Source organism: Melanotaenia boesemani, chromosome 19 (genome assembly GCF_017639745.1).
Source record: "Melanotaenia boesemani isolate fMelBoe1 chromosome 19, fMelBoe1.pri, whole genome shotgun sequence".
In the NCBI taxonomy this organism is placed as follows: domain Eukaryota; kingdom Metazoa; phylum Chordata; class Actinopteri; order Atheriniformes; family Melanotaeniidae; genus Melanotaenia; species Melanotaenia boesemani.
In genome coordinates, this window is record NC_055700.1 from 10,651,220 (window position 1) to 10,676,779 (window position 25,560).

Here is a 25,560-nt window from a genome sequence, read left to right on the forward strand (position 1 = left end):
AGATCTATAACAAGAACTACTAGCAACACTTTATGCCTTTTTATACAGCAAGGCTAATTTTAATTGGTTTATTTTCAATTATACTGAAAGACTATGGCTGCTTTTGGGTTTTTATTCATATTTTTGAGGATAACCTTCTGTTCAAATTGAACTAAATGTAATCTTTTTAATAAATGGGTTTTTCTCTAGTATTACTTACAGAACAAAACTAGTTTTCTCAGGTTCATAAGTAAATTTCATTTCAAGACCTAGTTTTATCATGCAGTGAGCCTTAAAACACAGCGCCCTCTGCTGGTCACAGAAGGCAAACAGCAGATGCAACTATTGGAAAACGAACAGCATTTTCAAACCATTTTATTTACGATCTTGACTGAAATGTTCTCTGCAATTTAACAGTTTAAAAGGTGTGGAAGGACTATTATTTTTATTTAGAAAAATGGATCCAGTTTAATCAAAATGTACTTTATTAGGTTGTTATTGATCAAGTGCAAAAAAAGAAAAACAAACAAACAAAAAAAAAAAGGTTTAAAGTGAAATACATTTTTATGAATGCGAATGTGAAACTCAAAAACTTGCGGAACAACCATTCAAAATAAAGTGATGACTACATATAAAGTTAACAGTGAAAAATGTGCCCAGAAATCATTTGACAATCACTGAAGTGAAGGTGCAGATTAAATCTAAAATATGAACAAAGTCACTGACAGTGTTGGCTACAAAATGACAATAAAGTTCAAATAAATGTGCAGACAGAGTGTTTGTTTGTGACACAAATAAGAACTGTCTAAAAAGGAAAACATGCATACCGGTATACTATTTAAATAAAGTTAAAATAACATTAAAAACTGTAAATCAAACCCAGTATTGTTTTGTGTGCATTGCAGGTCTGTGATTATGTTTGGGTATATTATTCTGTTTGACGTAGCAGGGGTCGTAATAATCCCACTCCAGAGCTGAAGTCAGCACTCCGTTGGACAGTCCATCACTGTCTGCTGACAGGATCCGCAGGGAGACACCTGAAAGAAATCACGTCCACGTATCAGTCAGTCTTGTTTCTGTATTGGCCAAAATTACAGTACATTCCCCTTGTGAAATGAAGAAAGAACAGAGCGAAAGAAAGAGACTGAAATACCTGCACTTGCTCCAAAGTCGCTGTCCAGTCCAGGACCCACTGCAGATATGTTTAGGCAAGATGGCTCTGAAGGTGGATTCATGTACTCACACTCCATCGCAACTTTGTCAAACGGATGCACAGCAGCACCTTGGTTCACTTCTGCCAGCCTCTCATGAGTACTGCTCCGACGAAGGTGACCCATGTATTCTGTCTCCTGCTGTAAAACAAAGGGATTTACATAATTACTCTTAAGTGATAAAGTACACTTCATGCTCAAGACTAAGGTTTGTGTATTTATTAATTTCCTTTAGTTTAGTTCCACAAATGGAACAACTATGCTTTATTTACATCCCTGACTCATTACTTTGTTTAGATAGCAAGGAAAAGCTTGAATATTTGCCTGTGTGGAAAATGTACTCATTTATTTGGGATAAACCAAAGAAAATATCATGTAGAATGTCTGCAGTCTGAGACAAAATATAGAAATGTGCAAAAGCAGAGCTTGTAAAAGTCGAGTGCCACCACCATTATTCTTCAATACAACCTGGACACTCTTAAGCTTTCTTGTCTTCCTTAAACATCTTCAGCAATAGTTTTCCAGCCTTCTTGAAAGAAATTCCAAAGCTTGCTCACTCTGTGAACAATAATGCTGAAATCCAGGCTCTGGAAAGGATTCATCACTCCATCAGACCTGTTACGTCATTTTTCACCCCGGTTCTCATGTAGTTTGCCATACTTCAACCTTTTCTCCCCATTTTCTTTTCTTAAAAATGACTTCTTAACAGCAACTTTTCCATGGCGAACATTTCAGATGATTCACAACAGACCTGACGCAGACCTAAGAGACATTTATGGCCCTTAAGTTGTGTTAGACTTCTGCTGGATTTTTGTCATATTGTTTAAAGACATCACTTTCAGATCTTGGTCATCTGCTGTAGATCATTTTAAAGCTCGTCACAAACTATGCTGATATGCCAAGACTAATAGATATTTGCTAAATATTACCTTATATAAATTGTGAAACTTCCAGGAAATTTGGAAAACTATATATTACAAGTATGTCTGCTGCCATGGAAGCAAATTAAAGAGAAATACGAGGTGTCAAGTATTGAATTCAGAACAAGCTTAGTTAAATACCATTTTTGTTTCAATAACTTCACAAAAACACCATACACACAACATGACAGCTGATGTTGCTCTTTAGAGTTTGTAGCTAATCAAAAGTAGGAATCTGCAGCACAAAACATGCATAAATATATGAATAAAAATGTAGTTTAATATAGGCCTGCCTTCAGATAATTACCCTCATTTTCTGTTTTATCTTGAGCTTATTTGGGGTTTCTAGAAACACAATCAAATTATTTCTCACACAGGGAAACCAAGGAAGGAGGGGATGGGGCCCTTGAGCAGGAAAACGTAGCCACATGTTGAATACAACTGCAGGAATTTCAACCTTACAACTTTTATTGATACTCAGAACCTTTGCTGAACGGGCTACTTCTGTACTAATGAATCTGCATTAGAAAAAAAAGGAACATTTTATCTGACTTTTATTCACTCACCATGGGAGAGTTTGGTGGTACCAGATTCACTCTGGTTTCCACCTCTGAATCACTGGACTGCGGTAAAACTGGAGCACTTCTACACCAGAAAGCTTTACTGATGCTGTAGTTCCGTGACCCGAGAGGAAACTCGTTTCTTGGCGTAAAACCAGCCGCAGAGGAAGCGGCCCTGATAGTGCTTGGCGCCCTCAGGGACCCTGAGCCGGTTGCACCATCGGGCCTCAGCAGCCGGTTCCTGTGATTCACCCCGGCTCTCTCTCTGGATGACGCCCTGGAGGATGTGACTGGGTGCGGCAGGACGGGCTCCGATAGAGACATGTAGGCTCTCCCCCCGTCCTGAAGTGGGGAAAAGGCCGCATCACACACCCTTATTCTCGGCAGGGTGGACCGCAGGAGCATTTCCTCCGTGTCCTCTCTCTTCAGTCTGTTGTTCTTCTTTGACAGGGCCAGTATCTTGTAACCCAGGAAGAAGCAGTTCAGCAGAAGCAGAATAACCACGCAGGGAATGAGCAGAAGGACCACTAAAGTCAAATTTGTCACAGGGTGGGCTTCAGTCAGATTTGTTGGTGTGGTCTGACTTATTTGCGACATTTCATTCCTGATGACATAACGGGTGGATTTTAGAGAATAACTGTTCCCAGTGGAAATTTCACCTTGCGTCTCCGTGCACAGGTGGAATGACACTTCAATCAGTGTGCATTACTTGGTGTGAAAGTCTCTTGCCTCTTTAACAGTATCCTTATGTGAAAGCCAGCTTTCACCACCCCGTTCTCTGTCATTGTTGACGAACACTGTCAAATGTACGACATAGGACCACAGTTCGTAGCTCTGCCGACAGCTTCACAAATCAACAGGTGTGTCTAGTTGTTTGCGCCATCATCGGTGTCATTGCAATATATCGCCGCGAGATGGCAGCGATGCTCGTAACTGAATTATCATGGCCCTTGCACAAACAGTAGCTACAGAAATAAGAATACCTAGCCAGAACACCGGAGGTCCAAGGCTTGTATTGAGTGTATTCTGCCTTATTGCTGTCGACACTTTGTTTGTACTCATTATTTGTGAATAAATTCCCTCAAACAGGCACAAACAACAACTCTAAACCCCTACAAGGAGACTTAATATGACTCATATGGGTTCAAAACATGTAGACCAGGGTTAATACTGACCACAAGAAGAACCAAATTAAGAAAAGGAGGGACACACGAACCACAGAGGCCCCTGTATAATTAATTAAATTGCATTGCATTTTCTTTTATTTTTTCTTAGCACAAGTATCTTGTTTAGATCTGTTATATTTGGAGATTGGACAATTTATTTTAATGTAACAGTTTATCATAATGTGTGATTGTGATGTATGATATAACATAAAAGTTAAAAGGAACATTTAGACTGAAGTGCTCATATAGTATTTTTTTAAATGTACACAATTGCCATGTTTTAACCCAATAACTAATTCTGTTTTATTGACAGGTTTGGACCACATCTTTGTTATCACTTCATTAAATAAGCATGTACAAAGACTGGAAAGATTTCAAGTGTGACATTTGCATTTGGAGGCTTTTGTTAAGTCAAAACATTTGCTCAGAGAAGATTTTCACATAGAGAGCTAGATTTCATTATTATTTTATTTCTTATTGTGTGAATACCAGTGAAACAGTCACATGGCAGAAGCATTAGTGTTGGCCAGATTCCTTTTTGCCTATAATTTGAAAAGGGGGGGGGGGGGGGGGGGGGGGAGTGTACTGTCTGATAAAACAGTATTTTATGGAAAACAAAACTTCTGTACAAGAATGACAGAAAGAGAATGAGCATTGAGAGGACTTGGAATGATTCAGTATCCAAAGCATCATTACTTTTAAAACCAACATGGGTATGCATGATTTCTGGTGGTGCTGGGTTCCCAATATTGAGGTAAGAAGAAACAGGCATAGTTAAATTAATTTTGACATTTCTTTGCAGTACAGATTGACGATGATCCAAATCCCACTGCAAAAGCAACCCAGCAGTCTCTGAAGAGCAAGAAGTGGAATATTCCTCAGCAGTGAAGATACTAACATCAACTGAATCTTCAACTCATAAATGAAGATTTATGACCAATTTATCTAAATGCATTCAAGATTCCTAAAATCCACCCAAAACCCTCAAATTGACCATTTATGCTGGATAAAATTACTTTAGGACTTTTCAAGTCTGTGTCCAGGGGCCACAGCTCTTCTATCTGTTAATTTATTAAGGACTTAGACAATATACACATACACACTTTTAGGAATGTTTTTCAAAAAGAGCAGTAAAAAAAGAACAATTTTTTTATCTACTTTTTTATTTTTCATGCTTTAAAATCAGGTAATAATACATCAGCAGCTGTCTCATTGCAGAATAAATACAAACATTTCTAACAATTCAATAGAACATTTGACAGGTGAATCTCTTTTAGAGACAAAGTTTTTTCTAATTTGTACACAAAGTAGATCTTTGTACACAAGAACAATTTGCTATTGTAATAAATCAATGCAAAAGATCAGTCATATGAGCACCATATAACTTTAGTGATGATAATAATAACAGTAATAATAATAATAAGAAGAAGAATTTGAAGAAAAATGTTTTTTCTTCATATAACTCTACATTTCAGGTTTATAGAAGTCTATACAGACTTGAATAGCACACTGATATCCTGCCATAGGTTTGCAAGTATAACAGTACAGACAACCTTTTCATTCAAGAGAAGGCTGTTGAATTAATGTTTGCCCTCAGATACCAAAGATTTCATTCATGTACACTCACTGCTCATGCGGCATCACAGCTGTTGTGCATCATGCCACACACCTGCAGAAAGTCATCTCCTCACAATGTTCTGTCTGATCTACAACTCAGCACCTCTTGCCATTTCCAAGCACAATAAGAGGTTGTGATTGGTTGTGAAATTAGCACCTCAGGCAAGGCTGTGTTTGTGAATTGAAAACAGCAAAGACACTTGGTGAGGCCTTGTTGACTAAAGAAGAAGCAGGCTAGCACTGGCCCAGGCTGTGCTTGATGATCTCGCGGGACTGTGGTGGGATCCTGTCAGGGAAGAGCACCTGGAACTCCACCAACAAGTCACCTCGCTGGGATGGGCTCTTAGGCAACGGCAGACCTTCACCCCTCAGCCGTCGGACGGCACCGGGCTTGATGACATCGCTGCATGGTAGAGGCATCATTCGGTTGTCAAGTGTTGGGACGTTGACTGTGCAGCCACAGAGAGCCTGGAGACCCACAAAAACAAGATAAAGTTAGTTTTGCCAACCTGTTGCCTGTGGCCTCATTATGAATAAAATAAACATAGAAAAAAAAACAGTTAAATTTGGATCTTTAAAAATATACAATTGCATAACTGATACATATGAACTATGTGTTCTTCTAAAAGATTAATGTTATGCAACAAGGCTACAGATGTTATAATCACTGCTCTATTTTCTGACTGTGTGTGGGAGTTAAGTGTTTCAGTGACTGAGAAGCCAAAGGATGATGGAGAAGCTCTTTTATATGCCAGTCTCTGTGACTGCTACCCTGCTAATCTGTGCGTGGGCTGATGGAAGTGATAGGCCGAGACAGAGCGAGCCAAAAAAGCCTTCTCTCTGCCTTGTGTGTTCGGGCAGAGGAGTCTGCAGCGAGTGTAGTTGGGGGGGAGTGAGGGCAAAGTGCGATTTGTGGGTGCAGTCAGCACTGAGGCTAAATTTAGCTACAGCTTTCGCTCACTCTGCAGGGGCTGGTGAGGTAACGGAGGTGTTGGCAGACTGCTGCTGTTCAGCTTGTGGGGGTCTGTCAGCTCTTTGTGAGCTGCAGCCTCAGATGCCCAAAACAGAACATTGTGTTCTTTACTCAGACTGCATTTAAAGATAGTAGCTCCCCCTGTATTTGGAAGATATTATAACTTCTGCCTTATCTGTTGCTCATGATGTTCATGAAGAAGTGGTGGTTGGACTAGTATTTCTCTGTGTGGGTGTATCTACCTTTATACCAGTTCTATGTTTCGTAACAGTGATTAGTTTGGACACTGATACAGTGTAAAGCTCAGCAATGTGCTAAATTTACCTCTTTAAGGGTGATCTGGGCAGTGTAGACAATGTTGGAGCCATCTCTCTTGTATGTTGAATGCTCCTTATCCCTGAGAATGAAGGTGATGTCTGCAGGGATGTTGTTGGGTGTCTCATCTCCCTCCTTGGGGAAGGTGATCCTTGTTCCTGCTTTCCAGCCTTTCTTCACCACCACATTGAGCACCTTGTCTTCACTTCGCAGGCTGTGGCCATCAGCGTTAAGGCGACTGCGAGTAATCTTCACATGTTTCGTGCAGCCGTGCATCACCTCTTCCAGGGTAACCAGAAGGTCGTGCATCACCACCTGGCCCTGTAGCCGCTGGCCCTTTTGCGGGCCGGCCTCGTGTCCAGCAAAGCCACCCACGTGACTGAAGGGGAACTGCCTGAAGGGGTTGAAGAGGTCATCTTCGCTGTCGAAGTCGCTGCCAAAGAAGATGTCAAAGTGGTCGGAGCCGTGAAAGAAGGAGGAGAAGGTGGCATGGGGGTCGTTGGGGAAATTATTGCGGAAAATGTTGCCTTGGCCTGCTGAGATTCCATTTTTAAGGCCTTAAAAAGAAACAAAAACAAACAGAGTTTAGATAAATCAATGAAAAAATACATTTTTAAAAAAAATTTAGTCTCATGTACAGAAAACTTAATTAAATTCAAAGTTATCAGCAAAATTCTTCAATCAATCCTTAAATAATTGATTAATTTGACAAGTGACATGCTGCACATGTGCTAGCTTTAGAGAGTTGCATATCATTATTTTGCCTATATAACAGGAATACAGTACAGCAGGTACTACTAAAAACCACTTCACCCATATAAATGAGACTACATGTATGTCAGATTTCCACTTTGCTCACCTTCCTCTCCGAACTGGTCATATATGCTTCTCTTTTTGGGGTCATTCAGGACCTCATATGCCTCTGCAATCTCTTTGAACTTTTCCTCTGCATCAGCATCACTGTTCTTGTCTGGATGGAACTTAAGAGCCATCTTCCTGTAAGCCTTTTTAATCTCATCTTCATTGGACTCAGGGGAAACACCCAGGACTTTGTAGAAATCCTTGCCTGCAGGTTTGATGGACAGGCAGGGTGTGTCCTGCTCAGACTTGATGCTTTCCTGCAGAGACACAATCATTATGTTTTAGTACATGAACAATGACTAAAGGTTAGTTTTTTTTTTGCATATTACCAAAAAAAAAAAAAAAAAGAAGACTCTTCTAACACTGAAAACATAATTGTTGGTTCACTAGACATCTTTTACTCATGCAGTGCATTTTTTATGAATATGCAGACAACCCCTCTGAGGAAAGCTCAGTAGGAAGACACCTTTATCCCTGTGCTGCTATGCAACTGCATACATTTTATAGGCTGGAGCTCGACGCAACGTGAGAGACAGGGGAAGTCGTTGTGGAGGAAAAGTCTTCCCCCCTAACGACCGAGATTCTCTACAGCGATTGGCTGAACACGACATGGCATGAATGAAATCGGCGAAACAGAATCTTAAAAGACCCTCGTAAAGGCAGATGTTTTACAGAACATTAAACTTAGAATGTGAGCTACTGAACTAACAAGCTTTCTGAAAAATCTACTTACCGCTGATGAAGATGATCCCGAGCTGTCACCCCTGTGCATTACTCGCACTTTGCACTTGACATTGCCGTTTTTGTGCTTAACACCGAACTGGGTCCAGATGAGAACCATGATGGAAAGTTTTTGTAGTGCTGCTACGTGTCGCTGTCCGCTCGCGCCGGTGCTGAAACTCCGCTTTTAGTCGGGCTTTGTAAGCTTTGTCCTGTCTGAGTTCTGCTCGGCACTGTGTGAAATACCGCCGCCGCAGCTCCTTTACAATCTACTCACCCGCCCACGCAGCGTGATCGAGCTTTCCCCGGACCGCCTATTTCCTCACGCGCGGCAGGGGATGCCGGCGACCTCAGTTTGCTCGTTGAAAACCCATTGGTGCGCAGATGATGATCACGCGGATGTTGCAGCCTCCTTCACCATCTTGAGACTTGCTTCCGGAGTTCTTGAAGACAGATCCGAGCAGACAGTCACGACACGGTACACCGAGTCCTTTTTCACAGACAAAGCACAGCTAAAAAAAAAAAAAAAAAAAAAAAAAATAGACACAGATGTCTGCCCAGACAGCCTCTGCTCAGTGATGGACTGTCTTCATTTACACACATGAAATCTTTGCTCTACATAGATTCACAAAAGTGAACAATATGTTTCTTTTCCTTATTTTAATTTAATGTAATTTTTTATTTTTTTAAGAACTTCAAACAAATAATTTCTTTGTAATGTCCTCTTAAGCAAGTTAAAATGTTACTTTCCTGTATGTGCAAAGCTTGTCATTGACACTAGGATCTAATCCAATCCACTCAGATAACAAAACATTTAGAATGCTAAATATCTTACTTGAAGATTATTACAGAAAATAGTGGATAAAAGTTTTCCCAATATTTTACTCATTCCATAGTCTTAATGATCCCCGTTGAACAGATGTCACTCATGGAAGTTATACATTATACTGTGTAAAAATTTCAACCTCCGTATGTCATTTATATATATATATATATATATATATATATATATATATATATATATATATATATATATATAGTAAAAGAGGTGAAAACAGAGTTTGTACCATTTTAACAAGGTGTAAAGGTAATAATTGTTATGACCAACTTTATTATTTAACAGAGCCTGAACTCTCTTAGACAAGCCACTTTCATTAAGTTGTTTTCAGGAATAGTTTGGAAAGTTTCTTTCGGGACTTTTCAAAGCTCAGTGGATGTTGACTGCCCTTTGTTCTGTTCTTTGTCAAGAAGAAGTCTGGGCTCTGGAAAAGGATTCATCACTCCATAAGACACGTTGCCACTGATTTTTAGTCCTATTCTTTTTTTTTCTTCTTTTTTAGGGATGAATGAGGTATTTCTAACAGTTTCCCATCTTTAATTTTTGATGAGGTTTCAGCCAACAGATCAGCAATCAACTGCAGGCATCTCTCAGGTCCTGTTCAGGTCTTTGCTGAATATCCTTCAAAATGCAGCAAAGTAAAAAGCACTACACTGTGCAAGTAACCTTAGTTAAGTTGAGATGATCTGAATGTCTCAAAGGTATAAAATATCTGAGTTACTGTGTTGCATCTGACCATATTACCATAATAACCAATATATCTTTTACACAATCTTACAATAAAAAAATGCCACAGATAAAAATATTACACCGTTCCAGTGGCCAACAGTCTGAGTACATTTTCTGCAGCTAAAATTAGCTGTTAATAACATTTAAATCACAGGGCAGTTTACATGAGACCATGCAGCTGCTCATGAAAATACATCCACCCCGATAGGTCTGCATTACAACCGTGGTGCTGGAGACAATGAATGTAAACGAATGAACATGCACTACTTGATGGCAAACATCTGTGGGTGGAATAGGCAGTTTCAAGTTATGCAACTGAATGTGCTGGAATAAAAATGCCTCATGATGTTTGGCTGAGTGTTGACATAACCTGTTTTGTGTGAAATTTCTAGATATCACCTCTCACGCTTTTTGACTAGAGAGATGCAGATTAAGTTAGCCAAAATGAGTTTAGATGGAGATTGAGTTAAAAAATAATTGCTTTTCAAATCCAATAATGTTGCAAACCACAGGGAAATTATCCCTGGAAAAATAATTGACTAAATAAAAAATATGGACTCGCCTTTCATGCAGTGTTAAATGAGTTGATTTTACTGCTGTCAGTAAATTAGTGGGGAGGGTAAAAGTATCAGCACCACAGTATCATTACTTCAGTCTCTTAGAAGAAGATGATATGGGATAATGCCAACTGGTGTTGTCATTTAGGATTAAGTAAAAGCAAAGTGGTGGAGAGAATGCCAGCATTATACAGAGATATTGTAATAAAAAGGGTGGAAAAAAATATAAAAATTGGTGTCTACTGTTCCTCGAAGTCTTCTGTTTATGGCAAAATGGATTATTACTCTCCTCAGAGCACAAAAGAGTTTCACTGGATGTAGTTATCATTTTTATGACTTTTTTATTTTTTATAATTTAATAGGGAATTTGGCTAAAGCCAAATAAATGAGATGTTAGTATTGAAAAATGCTCAAGTGCAATTACATTACCTTTCAGCAAACCTAACAAAATAAACATTAGGGCTCAACAGACTACCATGTAAATGTATAAGATAAATATTTAATAAAAGAAAAAATAGTAATAGATAAAAAAAACACCTCAAACCTTAGCTTATTTACAAAATTGCTACCAGACAAGGGTCACACTATGATGAAATGTAGTAATTCATCTACTTCAGTGCCAGTTTTACTCCAATTGTATTTTCTATTTTGAGGTAAGACTACACATACTACAAGATTACGACAGACTCTGCTGTAGCCATGTTTTTTTTAAAACATTGTCACAGGGAACATACATACATGGCAGTGCTTCCTCCTCCTTAAAGCTTCCTCCAATGGCAGATGGAGTTTCCTGGGGATTCTCCTGTCGTTTTACAGGAAGCTGCAGACAAATTTGGTTTGAACATGTTGCACCAGGAGCGTCATGCACTAGGTAGCAGCTCTTAGATACTATTCACAGACCGAGCAGGATGGAGTGAATCAGAGCAGCCGACATTCATTCTCTCCTGCCCACGGGAACACTTTGGTTGTGTGTTCTGCTTGTTTTTCACAGGTTTGCACAATTTTGTTCCATCTCACAAAAACACTTACAAAGCGGCCTGTCAGGCTCACAGAAAATAATGCTAATTAAAGCATCAAGCAGCAATGACACTGTTATTGTTAGGTGACAAGAAGGCTGACATGAAGCCTTGTGTTCTTGTGATATTTGCTGCTCCCACAGTTTCTGTAGTAACTGCACTGACACCCATAATGTCTTTGTTTGTTCCTTCAGTTTTTCCTGCAGAGTACATGAAAGTTTTAACATTGTAGTTATAAAAATTATTTGGTTCATTTATTAGATAAACTGGAACATGAGCAATAACTAGTAAATATACTACCATTTAGGCAAAATGTTTTTTTTTTTTAATTTAATTTTTTTTTTATCAGAATTAATTTAATTGTTGAGCAGATACAATGTTTACTAGTCAATACAAAACATTTTCACCCTTTAATATTGATGTATAATTCAATGGAAAATGTAACTTTTGACCACATGACACAGTGAATCTGAAAAAAAGACTTTGAATCTATGTTCTAGATAAAATAGCAGACTGACAAGATAAATGTATTTATTTATGTATGTTAGTGGTTAACCAGAACATATTTTAGTTCCATTTATGCAATGAATATTAGTTTAAAGTGTACATACTTAGATTAATATCTGAGGTAACACTGGGAGCATAAAGAATTGCCAAATCATCAGTTTGCTGCATTTGGAGGAAACAGAAACACACAGGTTTTCCATGGCTGGAGATCATCCTGTCTGACCATGTCTATCTATCATGTGGTATTTGTTCATGCCACTGAAACTTTTTATATTGATAGTTGAAGAATATTGTATGATGTCTATTGGTTTTAAGAGCAAGTGCATGGAAATTGTAAATGTGGTGTTCAAAAAGGTGATGGTTGAGTCGTAAGAAGATATAACCGTTATTATTTTCTAACCCAAACTCTAACGCCACCAGATTATGACAAAGTTTCACTATAACATGCTGAGATTAAGTGTAACTGAGCATTAAAAGCACTCATGAGGGTGACAGTTACCTTGTAAGAAGAATGTATTTTAGCTTTGATTGTGGTTCTCTGACTGTTGTCTAACCCCAACCTCTCTGTCCCACCAGGAAGGGACAAAAGTGTTTCAATCAAATGTTACTGTGTTATTAACTGATGATAACTAAGCACTACATATGTTATGGCTTCTTAAAAGAAACACTTGAAAATGATGTCTATTCCAAAGTGGGAAATCTCACGAGTGGTATTAACTTCTTGCTGCATGCAGGTGATAGTAATTTACAGAAAGTTATTATGTGCCATTTTAGGGATTTGAAACAAACAAACACACACACACACACACACAAAATGAAACAGATATGATTGTTACAATTTTACACTTTTGTAATAAAAATTTCAGGTTAGACTTTTTACAAAACAAAAAATCTTAAAAAAATCAGCTCTGGAACAACTGATGCACCTATAGCCAACCCATACCAGAATGATTAGAAGAATAAGTATGGATGGGGCATTGATATATGGTCATTCAGATACATCCTGAATACTCCAGGTATAGTGTCTACACAGATTTATCCAAATGTAAGCACACTGTTCAGAAGCTGTTTTACAGCAGTGTTTCCCAACCTGGGGTCCGGGACCCCCCCCCAAGGGGTTCCTCCAAAGAGAACAGGATGTTCCCATGATGTTGAACATTGTGATTAATGTCCACACATTGGCCTTATTTTAAGACAAAAAAAAAAAACAAGAAAAGTAAGGCTATATGTTGTTAAATCAACTCTGGCTTTATGAAAGGACAGGACTCAGCCAGAATACAGTACTTATGGCTTTGAAAGCATAAAACCAAGCATGGTTTCAGCATGGGATGGGGCAGGGGGTCTATGGTTTTTACTATTTGCATGAAGAGGATCCTCAAAGAAAACAGGTTGAGAACCTGGGAATTAGATATGTCTTAAAATACACCATGGAGGCATCTCTGGGGTCTTTTTTTAAGGTAAAGAAGTGGAATATTCTGTCATCAGTGAATGTATCACTTGATCTTAACTCACCTGAGCTGCAATTTACTTGCTGAAACTAAGACTGAGCTGCTTCCAACTTTACCTGCAGAAGACTGACATTGGCCATACAATGTTAAATCAGATATGCTATTCTTAACTGACAGGCAGTGAAGTATACACTCAGTACAGAGACAGTATAGCTGCTTGTAGGTGATGGTGTGGTGAAGTTTCATCCCTCACAGGTCTGACTTGTTCCTCATGGTTATGTTCTATGAGAGCAGTGAGTGGTGGCTGCAGGGGACTCAGAAAAGTGATTCACACTGCTGAGAGCACACAGCACTGGCACAGGGGAGGTGACATCAACCTCATCTCGCAGAATCCCACTGCCAACACTTATCCTGCCCTTCAAAGGGCAGTAGATGAATCGGCATTGTGTAAAAGGCCACAAAAAATCCACTAACTGAGGTCACTTTTGCCTACAGGCTGAAGAGGAGCAAAGGAAATGATCATACAGAGATTTTTGGGGGAAAAGCTTTCTCTGTAATGTCTTTAGTGTTTAAGCATAAGACTATTAAATATGTATCTGTGTCAGGCTCAGATAAGAGCAGAAAGAAGCAACATACTGTGTGCGAATACATACAATAACAATTCATAATTTACCACCAAGCAAAGAAACGAGATGTTCTCAGCCTCAATTTGGCTTCCCTCTCTCGTCTCGCACCTTCTCCCCCTAATGTACTGCAGCACCCACACATGTCTTTGAATGTGACTAACTCCTATGTTTCACACTGGCTAGACTTAAGCCATGTGCCTCAATGTACTGGGTACACAGACAGCCAGGCAAATAGGAACAGACACATCAAGCTACACTTGTAAATATAAATGCAGACACACAACCAGACAGAGCTGTGGACGTGTCCTTGGTTGACATCTTTGTTTCATGGAGATCAATATCTTATTGTTTACAGAAAAATGGAGAGACATTATGTTCAGAAGATGAGATGAAGACAAAAAAAAAGGAGATAATACTTGAAGAGGGAATTTTGATGGGGACAAAGAAAAGTAGAAAACATAGATATGCAATGAAAGTTCATAAAACTGGATTAATTGAGAGAAGCACGAGAGAAAGGATAAGAGAAAACAATGGGGCAGATTGGAGTCCAGAAGGCAGTGATGGATTATTCTTGGCAGTGAAGAAGGAGTTTTTGCTGGGGAAGCACTTTATAAAATCTCCCCTACAGCTCACTGTCTGCTGTGATGAATCATTAAATGTATTTATGGTTCTTTTCTAGGATATTTGCTCTGCAGCAGTTGTAGATAAAATATACTGTTTTATTTATTAAAGGAAAAAAAATAGCAAAACTTGTTTTAGCTTAAACGTGTTTATATTACCACATCTTTTAAGTATTTCTCCTAATCAAGATTCAGATGCACTGTAGTTTTGCAGTATTTTTTTTCTTGAAATGTGCTGCCCTCTGCAGAGAAGTAGAGATACTGCAGAAGAAAATACTTGTGTAGAAAACCTACCATTACCAAAACAGGCATTTTTATATAACTAATCTGGTTATATAAGCAAAAAACTGAAGATTAATATAAAATATTTATACTCTTGGAGAAGGGAATGTTATGAAAGACAGAAAGGCTCACAAAGATTCATTCTCCACTTCAAGTTGGACATTTGGTCTATCATTCTCCAGCGGGGCCTCTTCTTGGTGACTGCTCCCAGCTTTTTCTAAAGTCTTTAATTGTCTTAGGTAGCATCGATTTTTTTCAGGGTAGGAGACTGCAGACAGAGGCAGCCTGCAGATGTTTGGGTTCTCAGAGGTGAGGAGGAGGAAGATGAGAGCCGACAAGCAGAAAGGCCACGTGAAGGCTGGTAATCCAAGCTGAGAGGGTATATCACAAGAGAAGAGAGCATGACATGCCGAGAGACACCTGCAAATTATGTTTACGGCTTATCTGTGTAAGAAAATGTCTAACTTACCATAGACATTAGTTTGGAGGTTGCTGAAAACATGTATGCAGAGAAAATAGCTGAAAAAAAAAAACCACATTTTAAGAAAGAGCTTTCTGTGGATCTGATAAAGAATAGTAATCATACTGCCCAGGCTTACCACATATCAGAGCCAGTGTATGGGTTTGCCATGTTAAAGCATAGAAAACCCCTCCAATGGCTATGCAGGATAACACACTGTTATATCCCCACAGCCCTGAGTAAATATCCCTTGGAGGAGCTGCCAAAGCAACACCTGTGCCACATGTCAGAGGAAAACACAAAAATCTTAATAATTTATGTGAAGTAGAACAAAAATCTGTTCACAGTTGGCAAAGATGGATTTGAGAAAATATGCCATGCTACTATTAGAAGTGCCAAAGCTCATTGCAGACATTTAGCATATTTCTCTGCAAACAAAATGAATCTTTTTTACCGACAGACATGCCAGCAGCAGAGCCCAACATGGCATGGAAACAGATAGTTGGAGAGCAGAGCAGCACGGCCAGAAGGATGAGACCTGCTGTCCAAGGATCATCACACCCGAACACTTGGCCAACACCAACTGGCACAGATAAGAATAGCTGCAAACAGGAACCTTCTATTTTAATTACTTTTTAAACAATCAGTGCATCTTATTGGGATGACACAATATATTCAGCCTTTGATTTGGATTATGTGCAGATATTTATTCACCTGAGGAATATCAAAGTTTTCAGTGGAGTAATTCAGATGGAGGTTTGTTTTTGGCTGGATATTCACCTGGAGGTGTAAATGGACAGGTTCAGTTGTAAACTGTATGCACTGTTTAAGAACATCTTGTGTGTAGCAGAACTGCACTATACCTGTGGAAAGTATGGATGACTGGCTCCTGTAGCTGCAATGTGCAAACATACCAAGATATTGAAGGGCAGTGTTAATATGGGAAGGTCCCATTTGTTGGCAACTGAGGACAAAGCACTGGAGACTATCGGGCTATGAACAGAAGCAGGAAACAAGACACTGATTGGATGAAAAAATGAACAACAGTAGAATGACATAAGCCTGCAGTGATTGTTTAATTTAGGATGGAATTTTCTGAAAGAATTTTAATGAAAAATGCTGTATCTGCTGTTTATACTTAACACACAAAATGACTTCAGTAGGAGTGACTTTCTACTTTGTCTTCTTTTGTAGATAAATATTTTGTAGACACTTACCACATCATGGACATGAAGACATTTGGCACCAAGAGCCACCAATACCAGTCTCCTTTAGCAGAGAATATTGCCATCAGCATGCCAACCAGGGTTCCATTATAGCCATGTAATCCTGCTAAAACAGCCTCCCTGAGGTAAATGTGAGAGACATGAGCACAAAACAGCTGCATGAGAAACAAACTAGGTGTTAAAACTCAAGACATAACCAAGAATGAATTAATTTCATCTGACCTGTTTTGCCTCAGCAAGATGGCCGACACAGTGGAACCCACAGTACCCAACAGACCGTTCAGACCCCACCAAGGGTTCTGCAGGAAAAGGCCAACCACAATGAGGAGCCCACTGAGAGGGTTGTTGACGAACATGACCTGGGCTATTCCCCGTAAAATGCAGTCCAGCAGCTGGATCACAACAATCTGCCCTGTTAGAAATGCCAGAAATGATTTTTACAGCTTAAATCTTAAGCATAGCATAGCATGCCATTTAGACTGATCACCTACTTTTCACCCACTCTGCACACTGTTGCATATCTCCTGTTAAAAGCCCAACAGCTCTCAGCAGACAGGAGCAAGCTGGAGTTCCTTGTGAAGGCTGATTGCTGTTCGCCATGTTATGATTCACTATATATAAAACATGGCAAAACAAAAAGCAGGTGTTCAGTAAATTCATAAATGATATATGACAAAAGTGGGTGCGTGAACACCATTTGTCCCCATATTTCAAAGGCATGTTCACAGCACATCATTAAAATGTCATACTTGTTACTGTTGGAGACCCTGGAGAGTTGGTTCCAGGATAAACAACTCCAGCTAAATGTCAGCAAAACCAAGCAGCTGGCGGTGGACTTCAGCAGGAAACAGCAGCACTCTTTCTACACTCTCTTCATCCATGGTGCTCCAGTGAAGAGGTTGAGGAACATCAGATCCTTCAGTGTGCAGCTAGAGAATACCCTCACCTGGACCACCCATATACAGGCAGCTCAGGTTAGGGAAGTAAGACAGCAGCTCCAGCACTTGAGGCAGCTGAGGAGGTTTAGGGTCTCCTCAGAGGTTCTTAAAAACCTACAGAGCCGCAAGTAAAAGCATCCTGACCATGAGCATCAAAACCTGGTTTGACAATAGGCTCAGGACAGAAAAGCCCTGCAGAGAATAGTCAAGGCAGTTGCAGGACATTTACACCAGATGCTGCAAAGCAGGGCTGTTAAAATCTTCAAGGACGCTATCTCTGTGTTTGTTATATGTTTAGATATTTTACTCTAGTTTTGCACTGTCACCTCTTTAACTAATCTCAATACTTGCACTGTTATGTCACTTTAACAAGGCCAATTATGCAAGTGAGTATTTTGACCATATCATCATTTTCCTGCATATTCTCCAACACCAAGATGTATAAACTTGAATGCTTATTGGATTTAAGCATATCAGGTGATGTGCATTTGTTTAAAGAGGGAGGGTGAGATCAACACCCTATTTTAAGGTGTGCATAATTATTAGGCAGCTTCTTTTCTTCAGGCAAAATGGGCCAAAAAATAGATTTAATTGGCTTTGAAAGGTCAAAAATTGCGAAAAGTCTTACAGAGGGATGTAGCACTCTTGAAATTGCTAAGATATTGGGGTGTGATCACAGAACCATCAACCGTTATGTTGCAAATAGTCAACAGTGTTGCAAGAAACGTGTTGAGAAAAAGAGACGAAAATTAAATACAAAAGATTTGAGAAGAATCAAACATGAAGCTACCAGGAACACATTACCCTCCAGTGCTGTCATATTCCAGAACTACCACCTACCTGGAGTGTCCAGAAGTACAGTGCTCAGAGACATAGCGAAGGTAAGGAACGCTGAAACCCGACCCACAAAACACAACAAGACACATTTAAAACACCAGGACTGGACCAAGAAATATCTGAAGACAGATTTTCAAAGGTTTTATAGACAGATGAGTGAGTCTTGACGGACCAGATAGATGGACCCGTGGCTGAATCAGTAATGGGAACCAAGCTCCACTTTGACTCCAACTCCAGCAATATGGAGGTAGGGTACAGGTATGGGCTGATATTATTAAAGATGAGCTGTTTGGACCTTTTCGGGTTGAAGATGGATTCAAAATGAACTCCCAAACCTACTGCCAGTTTTTAGAAGACACTTTCGTCAAGAAGTGGTACAGGCAATAGTATGCATTTTTCAAGAGGCCCATGATTTTCATGTAGGACAATGAATCTTGAATTTAACAATCTCAGCTACATCTTCAGTAGCTAGCAAGCACCAACTATTTTGTACACTTCTCAGCCACAGGCTGAAGCCTAGTCTGAGTATTGAGAAAGCGAAAGCAAAGAAGAACAAGAGGGAAAGAATGAGAAAAAGAAAACAGTACATTTCACAGTCTTTAGCAACAAGTCCTTTCCCCACTGCTTGTGATGTTGCTAGGCTGCACAGTCAAGATCCCACAATTAAGCCTTTGTTTTCCAAATTGAAGCTGACACAAGCAGGGCCATTTGGCTAAAGGGTACTAAACCCACATAAATGAAAGGAAGACTCTACACTGTATATATATGAGAAAACTAACAAAATATTTGGAGTAATCTGACCTGCATACAACAGCAACATGAGCAGAGACATAACCGGGCCTCAAGTAGGAAAGTCTTTCATATTCCACCAGGAAAAAAAACATCAAGTCTTTTATGTAACCTTTTTGTAAGAGTGGATTGATCAACCAAAACAGTCTACATCTCTATGGAAATGCACAATGGTGAATAATGAAGAACTTCAGGAGCTGTAATTCTCTTCTTCAGCTGTAACATCCGTGTTACCAAACATCAACTATCTGACAGCAGACAAATGTCAGGAGCTGCAAGGTCTAAAAGACTTCTTGTAGTTGTAAACACCTCACTGAGCATCAGATTACTCCAGAGTAGCAGCTAGTCAAGGACATTCCAGCTAAACCTTTGCCTGGTTGAAAGCAAGAAGTAGACTACTAAACCATCTCAGTGTGCAGTGCAGCCCTGCATTTCCAAAGAAAGAAGATCCAAAACTTAGATCCAAAACATCAACATTTGTTTCCTATCCAATGCCAAAGGTCTACGAACTGATTGATTGTTTGGAAAGTTCCAACTTCCAGACAACCCTTGACCTTCACAAAGGGTACCCCAAACAACAATGACAATTTTTAGGATGCCTGAAAAATCTTACTGATGTATTTCAACATATCAAGGATGCTGCAGGCTCGTTATCAGTGCCGAGAAATGTCATATTGCCAAGTCTAAGGTTCAGTATCTTGGCTATGTGACTGGAGGTGGGGTATCCGTCCTCAGATGGGAAAGGTTAAGGCAACTTTTGCTTTAGGAAACTGCAGACAGGCAGAATGTCTTTTTATTTTAAGAATAGTGTTTTTCTCGTTGCAGCTTTGCCTTTTAATCTTTCCTGCTCAATATTTTTCCAAGACTAAATTAGTGTGGACCAATTACTCAGAGAAACCTTGGAGTTATTTTTGCAAGTGAATCAGGCCTGAGAAACCAACAATGCTCTTGAATTTCCACCATTTACACAAGTGACAGTTTCTAGGTGGGCTGCTTTGATTAAAAGACTTTTAAACTTCTAATTTTAGAGGTACATATACTTTTGTTGATCACATGTTTTGATTTTCCTGAATACACAAATAACCATTTTGTCTCATTTGTGTAAATAGGTTTTGTTTAGGTAGTTTGCAGCTTGTGTGAAAAATCTAATGACATGTTAGTTCATATTTATGAGGGATATAAACTAATTTTCTCCTGCCTCTCACATATCTGTTCAAATATATTTTTATAGGCCTACATACAGCTGTAAAACATCACCAGTGGTTACCCTGTAAGCACGCTTTTATAGGTTAATAAAGCTGCAGCCAGTTTTTCTAATAATCACAAGCTTTAAAAGGAGAAAAGAGCTTCCTGTGAGTCACAGTTGAGCTAATAGTGCTTCAGTGAGAAGAGCTCCACTGTTAAAAGCCATTGAATTAGACAGTGATGACAGGGATTCAGTTCATGGTGAATGACAGCTCTTAAAGTGTTGGGAGACATGTATTAGTAATGCAGCAGAAAGAGGTGGCGTGTATGCGACCTTTGGTATACAAAATACAATTCCAACAATGCCACTCACTGAAAGATTAACCTCACTTAACACAAAGGATTCAGGTTTGTTATACTTATGAGGCATGCGACAAAGTTCCAAATCCAAAAGCAATCTTCATTATTAACAGTGGTTAAATGCCAATAAAACAAGTAAAAGAAAAATATCAGAGTTGAGGCTTACTGGTGGACAGGTGGGCTGAAACGAGGGTGAGGGAATCCAACAAAGAATCACCCCAAGCACATGTGCAGAGCACACATACACACCACCACACAGCACACCATGGTACAACACAGCACAGGCGATGGCACAACCAGCATGAGAAGGGGTTTTCACGACAGATGAAGGGGATCCAAATTGAAGCAACCGAGGTACCACCAAGTCAAGCTCCCAGCAACTGAAAAGAAATAATATTAGGGCATTAATCAACAACAAAAAACAAACAAACAAACAAACAAACAAACAAACAAACAAACAAACAAACAAACAAAAAACACAACAGCAAAACCATATTTACTTAAAGACAATAAAACAAACCAGCAAATATAGTTATTCCAAAACAACTGCATCAGTCTAGATATAAATAAATTCAAAAGAACCTTCAATAAACCCACGTGGCAAGATACAAATCAGCTTGGTCCAATGACTGTCTGAAAGCCCACACCTCCAAGGTGGGACTCAGGTTGCTGCAAGGGAACACCAGTGACGGCAATTTACTGTAGTGATGCATCTTACTAGTGAGAAAATCTATGATGCCCGTCACATTAAAACAGAGCAGCACAGGGAACAGACCCCCAAAGACGAAGCAGCTGTAAGTGACAGGTAGCGACAGGTAAAAAGCTCTCTGAAGCAAAGTAGCAGCAATCTCAGGACAGGAGCAAGATGGGTTAACAGTAGCACATACAGTGGCAAGAATTAGCCATCTGTAGAGCAGTGGAATCCTCATGAGCAGATATTGTCTAAAAGATTACCTACTGCTAGATAATTGTTTATTAACGCAGTTTCCTAGTGAGAAACCTGAAAGTGTCGATGGAAACAGTAGGCGGGTACCCCCCAAAGTGGCGGATAAAACCGTAGACATAGTATCCGAGTAACAGTACAGTTTGTGAGATATTGATCTGGAAATGATAACACTTGTGTTCTGGAAAATCTTCACCCAACGTAAATCAATTTTAATTTAGCTTCTAAATCTCTAGAAACGTGTGGCCCATGTCTGACAGCTGCTTCTGGTGGGAGGAGACAGGTAGAACAGCTAACAGGTGAATACACTGTACATCTTTACAGCGAACCTTTCAGCAAGTAGGTTCACTTTACGGAGCCATTTACCATTTAAATTTACGGACTCGGAGTAAGACTTACCTCTGGAATGGAAAACCCAGTTCCCAGTTTTCCCCAACTCTGGATTAACATACTCAGAGTTTCAACATAACCCACTTTCTGGAACAGGCCCATGTACAGCCAATTAGTAAAATGCTGAGGAAAACAAAACATACATACCACAGCAATACAGGTGTGTAGTCTGAAATTATGAGGCAGCAACAGAAGGATCTACACAAAAATGGCTATAAAGAAAAAGACACCAAAATTAATGTAAACCACTGTAGCGACTCTGAACTCTGGACTCTGGACATTGTACCTCCCAACTGTCTTATTTGCAGCTCTGTAAAACAATCACAAATCTCCTTGCCTTATCTGCATGCTATAATTGAAACATGTTCCTGTGCTTTCATTTAATACAGCTTCCATGCCTAACATTAGACCTTGATGTTATCAGACTTTGTCAGCACCCCTGCACAAAAAACTAAATCAGCGTGAACATGATTCTCTTTTACGCCCTGAAGTGGAAATGACTCCAGCTACCCGCTTTCCTGAGCAGCCTTAGAAAATAAAGTTGCTGCTTTTTTTTTTCTACTTTGTATGTTGTGGGAGAAATTAAATTCTTGATCTTCAGCTCTGCTGGTAGCCTTTTTTCTTCTGTGTACCAAATCTTCAAAAACAGTAAACAAACAAGGTAGTAATTTAGGATATAAATTGTTGCAGTTTGCAAGCAAAATCTTTGTCCAGTCTTGCTGAATGAAAGGTTACAGTTGCTTAACAGTCTGTAATTGTTGTTCTCTGCTTCTCTTCCTCATGATGCTCCATACATTTTCTGGAAACACTGGAACTGGAAACAGATTGGACTGCAGGCAGCCAAGCACATACTCTTACACCTAAATTTGTGATGCTTTATTTTTCATGTGGTGCCAGAGAGGAAAAGTCAAAATAAGGGGTACAACTGGAGCCACTAGATTTAAACTGCATGACCTCTGTCTTCTTCTCATTAAAATTGAGGAAATTCAAAGCCAATCATCCCCTGATCTCACTGAGATAATCAAGCAGAGGTTGAACAGAACCATTAAGCTTTACAGGGAAATAGACTTGACAGTCATCAGTGTATGAAAACATGGCATGCCATGCTTTCTAAAAAAAGCTTCACAGGTAGCAAATAAAAAGAGAACAAGAAAGGACCAAGAATGGAGCCCTGTGGCACCCCCCAGTGGAAGGCAACAGAAGCAGCGGTAAAATCATCCATCATGACACAGAAACTCCGATCAGAGAGGTAGGACCTGAACCATTGCAGAGTTGAGCCAGTGATGCCCACTCACTGCTCTGGAGAGGAGAATATTATGGTCCGCTGTGTCAAAAGCAGCTGTTAAATCTAAAAGTACAAGTTAAACACAGTCCCCAGAATTCATTGCTAAACATATGTCATTAAAAACCCTTAAAAGAGCTGTCTCAATGCCGTGGTTGCTTCATACTGGTAACCAGCTTCTCTAATTTGGAAAACAAAATAGGCTCAAAGTGATCCAGGACAGCAGGACAGGGGACCAAGGTGGACGGGTCATGGGAGGGAAAAGAAATACAGGCCCTAGTGCTAACAATCTTTGGCCTGCCAGGACAAAGATACCACCTTGATGGCAGCGTTACGTCTCTTTAAAAATCTAAAATATATATCAGCATGGACAGTGATGCACCCCCATATCACAGACATCGACTTTTGCATCTTCGAGCTACAGCAGCCTGGGTGATATTTTTAAACTTTGTCAGAATCCGTCATAAAAAGCTTGATTTTGCCCAAAAGCTTCAGAAAAGTGGACTAATCTTAGCACAAAATGCATGCCTACTGTTTTCCTTTATTGGAAATGAACCTTTTCCAAGGAACTCTGCACCATTTTTGCTCCGAGATGATATATGGCTCCCTCCATGAATTAAAAAAGTGTCAGGTTGCATTTCTGGCTGCAGCAACAGACTGTTAAATGCAAAAGGGTTTTTAGCCCATGTGGTCATATTGATCCTAATGACATAACTGTTTCTCATGCAGTGCTGCCAGAGGCCTCAAAGGTCACAGCCATCCAACTTTGATGAATATGACTTGACTTGACCTTCACGCACTGAGATTTCCCCAGACTCTCTGAATCTTTTCTCAGTATTGCATGGTGTGGATGTAAGAAGACCAAAAGTTATTTAAAATCTTGCAATTCAAGGCTTTTTGAATGCAGATTGCCAGCATCAAATTCTTTCTTTTTTCATAATTCATAAGCTTTTGACACCTGGTGTTGCAAATTTGTGACAAATCCCTTTTGCCTTTTGTTTATTTTATTTCCTTTTATCTAATTAATCTATTTCATTTTTTTGTCCTATTCATATACTTATTTTCATACTATGTATTTATTTTGTTTTAACATAATTGTAAATAAATTCAGATGTTAAGAAGCTGAGTGGATCACTAAAAGCATTGAAAATCAACCCCCTTAATACTTATGTCTGTCTATAAAAGTCACTATTTTACAAAACTTTCCAGGTTAACCGGAATAGGGTTTGTTGCTATTGTAAACAGCTGTCATGGTCTGCGGTGGAGGTGAGGACCCAAGTGCAGGCAGTCAGGGCAGGAGGCAGAACTCGGTGCAAGTAACAGGGTTTATTTCTCAAAACTCAAGACAGAGAACCAAACAAGACAGGGGATAAACCATAACATGTACCACATATGACCACATAAGAGGACATACGAGGATCTGACAAGGAGTGACTGAAAACCAAGGACATATATACACGGAGGGAGTAATGAGAAACAGGTGAAGTGGATGAATAATTAGACCAGGTCTTCTAACGAGGCAGAAACAGAAACCACAGAGCACACAAGGGAAAAACTAACATGACAAAACCAAAAACCCAAACCACAATCTTAATGCAGAAACTAATGACAAAAACCAGAACTTTAACTCAAAACCATAACTAGAAAACGAACATGACACACACACAGCCCATGATCGTGACAACAGCACTTCTATCAAATAAGAAAACCTTACATTCAGTCTATCAATAGATTAACTAATGAAGTTTATACATGGACAGAAATTTTATCAGATCCCAGAAATTAAATGCAAACATTTAAATTTTTCTAAACATCTGTCCATGCTCACACTAAAAAACTGGAAAAGTTTAGCTGGATTTGACTGATTTACTGATTTCTGATCGGTTTAATTGCATTAGTTTTGTTAGCATCCGGTGGCGTCAGCTGAGAGAGCAAACAGAGGCAGTGCTGTTTTCAATGAACCATGACACCATGACAAAAACAAAGCAAGGGAACTTTTTCTTACCTCTCTGTGATAAAGAATCAGAGATCTTTCAATTTGTAGCTGTTTAACAGTCTTAACACATTTCTTCTCTTGGGTGGAAAAAAAACAACTCATCCCTGTCTCTTTTCCAGGAGTCTCCCGCCTGCAGCAGAAACCAAAGTCTCTCCTTGCAGCTGCTAATCTGGGATAAGAATGTTCTTATTAAGAAAGGATTTCCTGAC

At 39.4% G+C, this 25,560-nt stretch overlaps 4 protein-coding genes across 7 annotated transcripts in view; all 4 read right to left on the minus strand.

Annotated features, from left to right (window-relative positions):
- Positions 1-530: 530 nt before the first annotated feature.
- hwa (huluwa) lies at positions 531-3,601 on the minus strand. Its single transcript, XM_041970340.1, has 3 exons — positions 2,677-3,601; positions 1,133-1,331; positions 531-1,016 (listed from the first exon to the last, which is right to left on the minus strand). The coding sequence occupies exons 1-3, from the start codon at positions 3,265-3,267 to the stop codon at positions 853-855; spliced, it is 954 nt and encodes a 317-aa protein (XP_041826274.1). The 5' UTR covers positions 3,268-3,601; the 3' UTR covers positions 531-852.
- Positions 3,602-4,984: 1,383 nt separating this feature from the next.
- zgc:122979 (uncharacterized protein LOC641576 homolog) lies at positions 4,985-8,607 on the minus strand. The gene is made up of 4 exons (XM_041969138.1): positions 8,336-8,607; positions 7,601-7,859; positions 6,751-7,298; positions 4,985-5,921 (listed from the first exon to the last, which is right to left on the minus strand). The coding sequence occupies exons 1-4, from the start codon at positions 8,441-8,443 to the stop codon at positions 5,688-5,690; spliced, it is 1,149 nt and encodes a 382-aa protein (XP_041825072.1). The 5' UTR covers positions 8,444-8,607; the 3' UTR covers positions 4,985-5,687.
- A 2,998-nt stretch (positions 8,608-11,605) lies between these two features.
- The window catches only part of thbs4b (thrombospondin 4b), a 30,243-nt gene continuing 16,288 nt past the window's right edge, over positions 11,606-25,560 (minus strand). Inside the window, exon 23 of the transcript XR_006008520.1 lies at positions 11,606-11,617. The gene's annotated coding sequence lies outside the window, so the exon portion shown is untranslated. The remainder of the gene's footprint in view (positions 11,618-25,560) is intronic.
- On the minus strand, positions 13,197-25,469 carry LOC121630376 (urea transporter 1-like). 4 transcript variants are annotated; one of them, XM_041970648.1, is made up of 11 exons: positions 25,361-25,469; positions 20,907-21,120; positions 17,123-17,242; positions 16,854-17,043; positions 16,623-16,751; positions 16,269-16,398; positions 16,120-16,185; positions 15,860-16,007; positions 15,545-15,679; positions 15,415-15,464; positions 13,197-15,316 (listed from the first exon to the last, which is right to left on the minus strand). In XM_041970648.1, coding segments are annotated over exons 2-11 (1,212 nt in total). In that variant the 5' UTR covers positions 20,908-21,120; positions 25,361-25,469; the 3' UTR covers positions 13,197-15,073. The 4 variants fall into 4 exon arrangements, with proteins under 4 accessions (XP_041826582.1, XP_041826583.1, XP_041826581.1 ...); XM_041970649.1 differs by lacking the exon at positions 25,361-25,469 and adding an exon at positions 22,221-22,286; XM_041970647.1 differs by lacking the exon at positions 25,361-25,469 and adding an exon at positions 21,323-21,360.

Bases quoted from the DNA above. Each gene is read 5' to 3' on its own strand.
- hwa (XM_041970340.1), bottom strand. From the start codon at position 3,267: ATGTCGCAAATAAGTCAGACCACACCAACAAATCTGACTGAAGCCCAC. The intron at 1,332-2,676 runs GTGAGTGAATAA...TTTGTTTTACAG, and splicing joins TACCACCAAACTCTCCCATG to CAGGAGACAGAATACATGGG. The intron at 1,017-1,132 runs GTATTTCAGTCT...GATTTCTTTCAG, and splicing joins CGACTTTGGAGCAAGTGCAG to GTGTCTCCCTGCGGATCCTG.
- zgc:122979 (XM_041969138.1), bottom strand. From the start codon at position 8,443: ATGGTTCTCATCTGGACCCAGTTCGGTGTTAAGCACAAAAACGGCAAT. The intron at 7,860-8,335 runs GTAAGTAGATTT...GTGTCTCTGCAG, and splicing joins CGGGATCATCTTCATCAGCG to GAAAGCATCAAGTCTGAGCA. The intron at 7,299-7,600 runs GTGAGCAAAGTG...TTTCTTTTTAAG, and splicing joins TGACCAGTTCGGAGAGGAAG to GCCTTAAAAATGGAATCTCA.
- LOC121630376 (XM_041970648.1), bottom strand. The intron at 16,399-16,622 runs GTAAGTGTCTAC...TTCTGTTCATAG, and splicing joins GTCTTCATGTCCATGATGTG to CCCGATAGTCTCCAGTGCTT. The intron at 15,317-15,414 runs GTAAGTTAGACA...ATACCCTCTCAG, and splicing joins CCTCCAAACTAATGTCTATG to CTTGGATTACCAGCCTTCAC.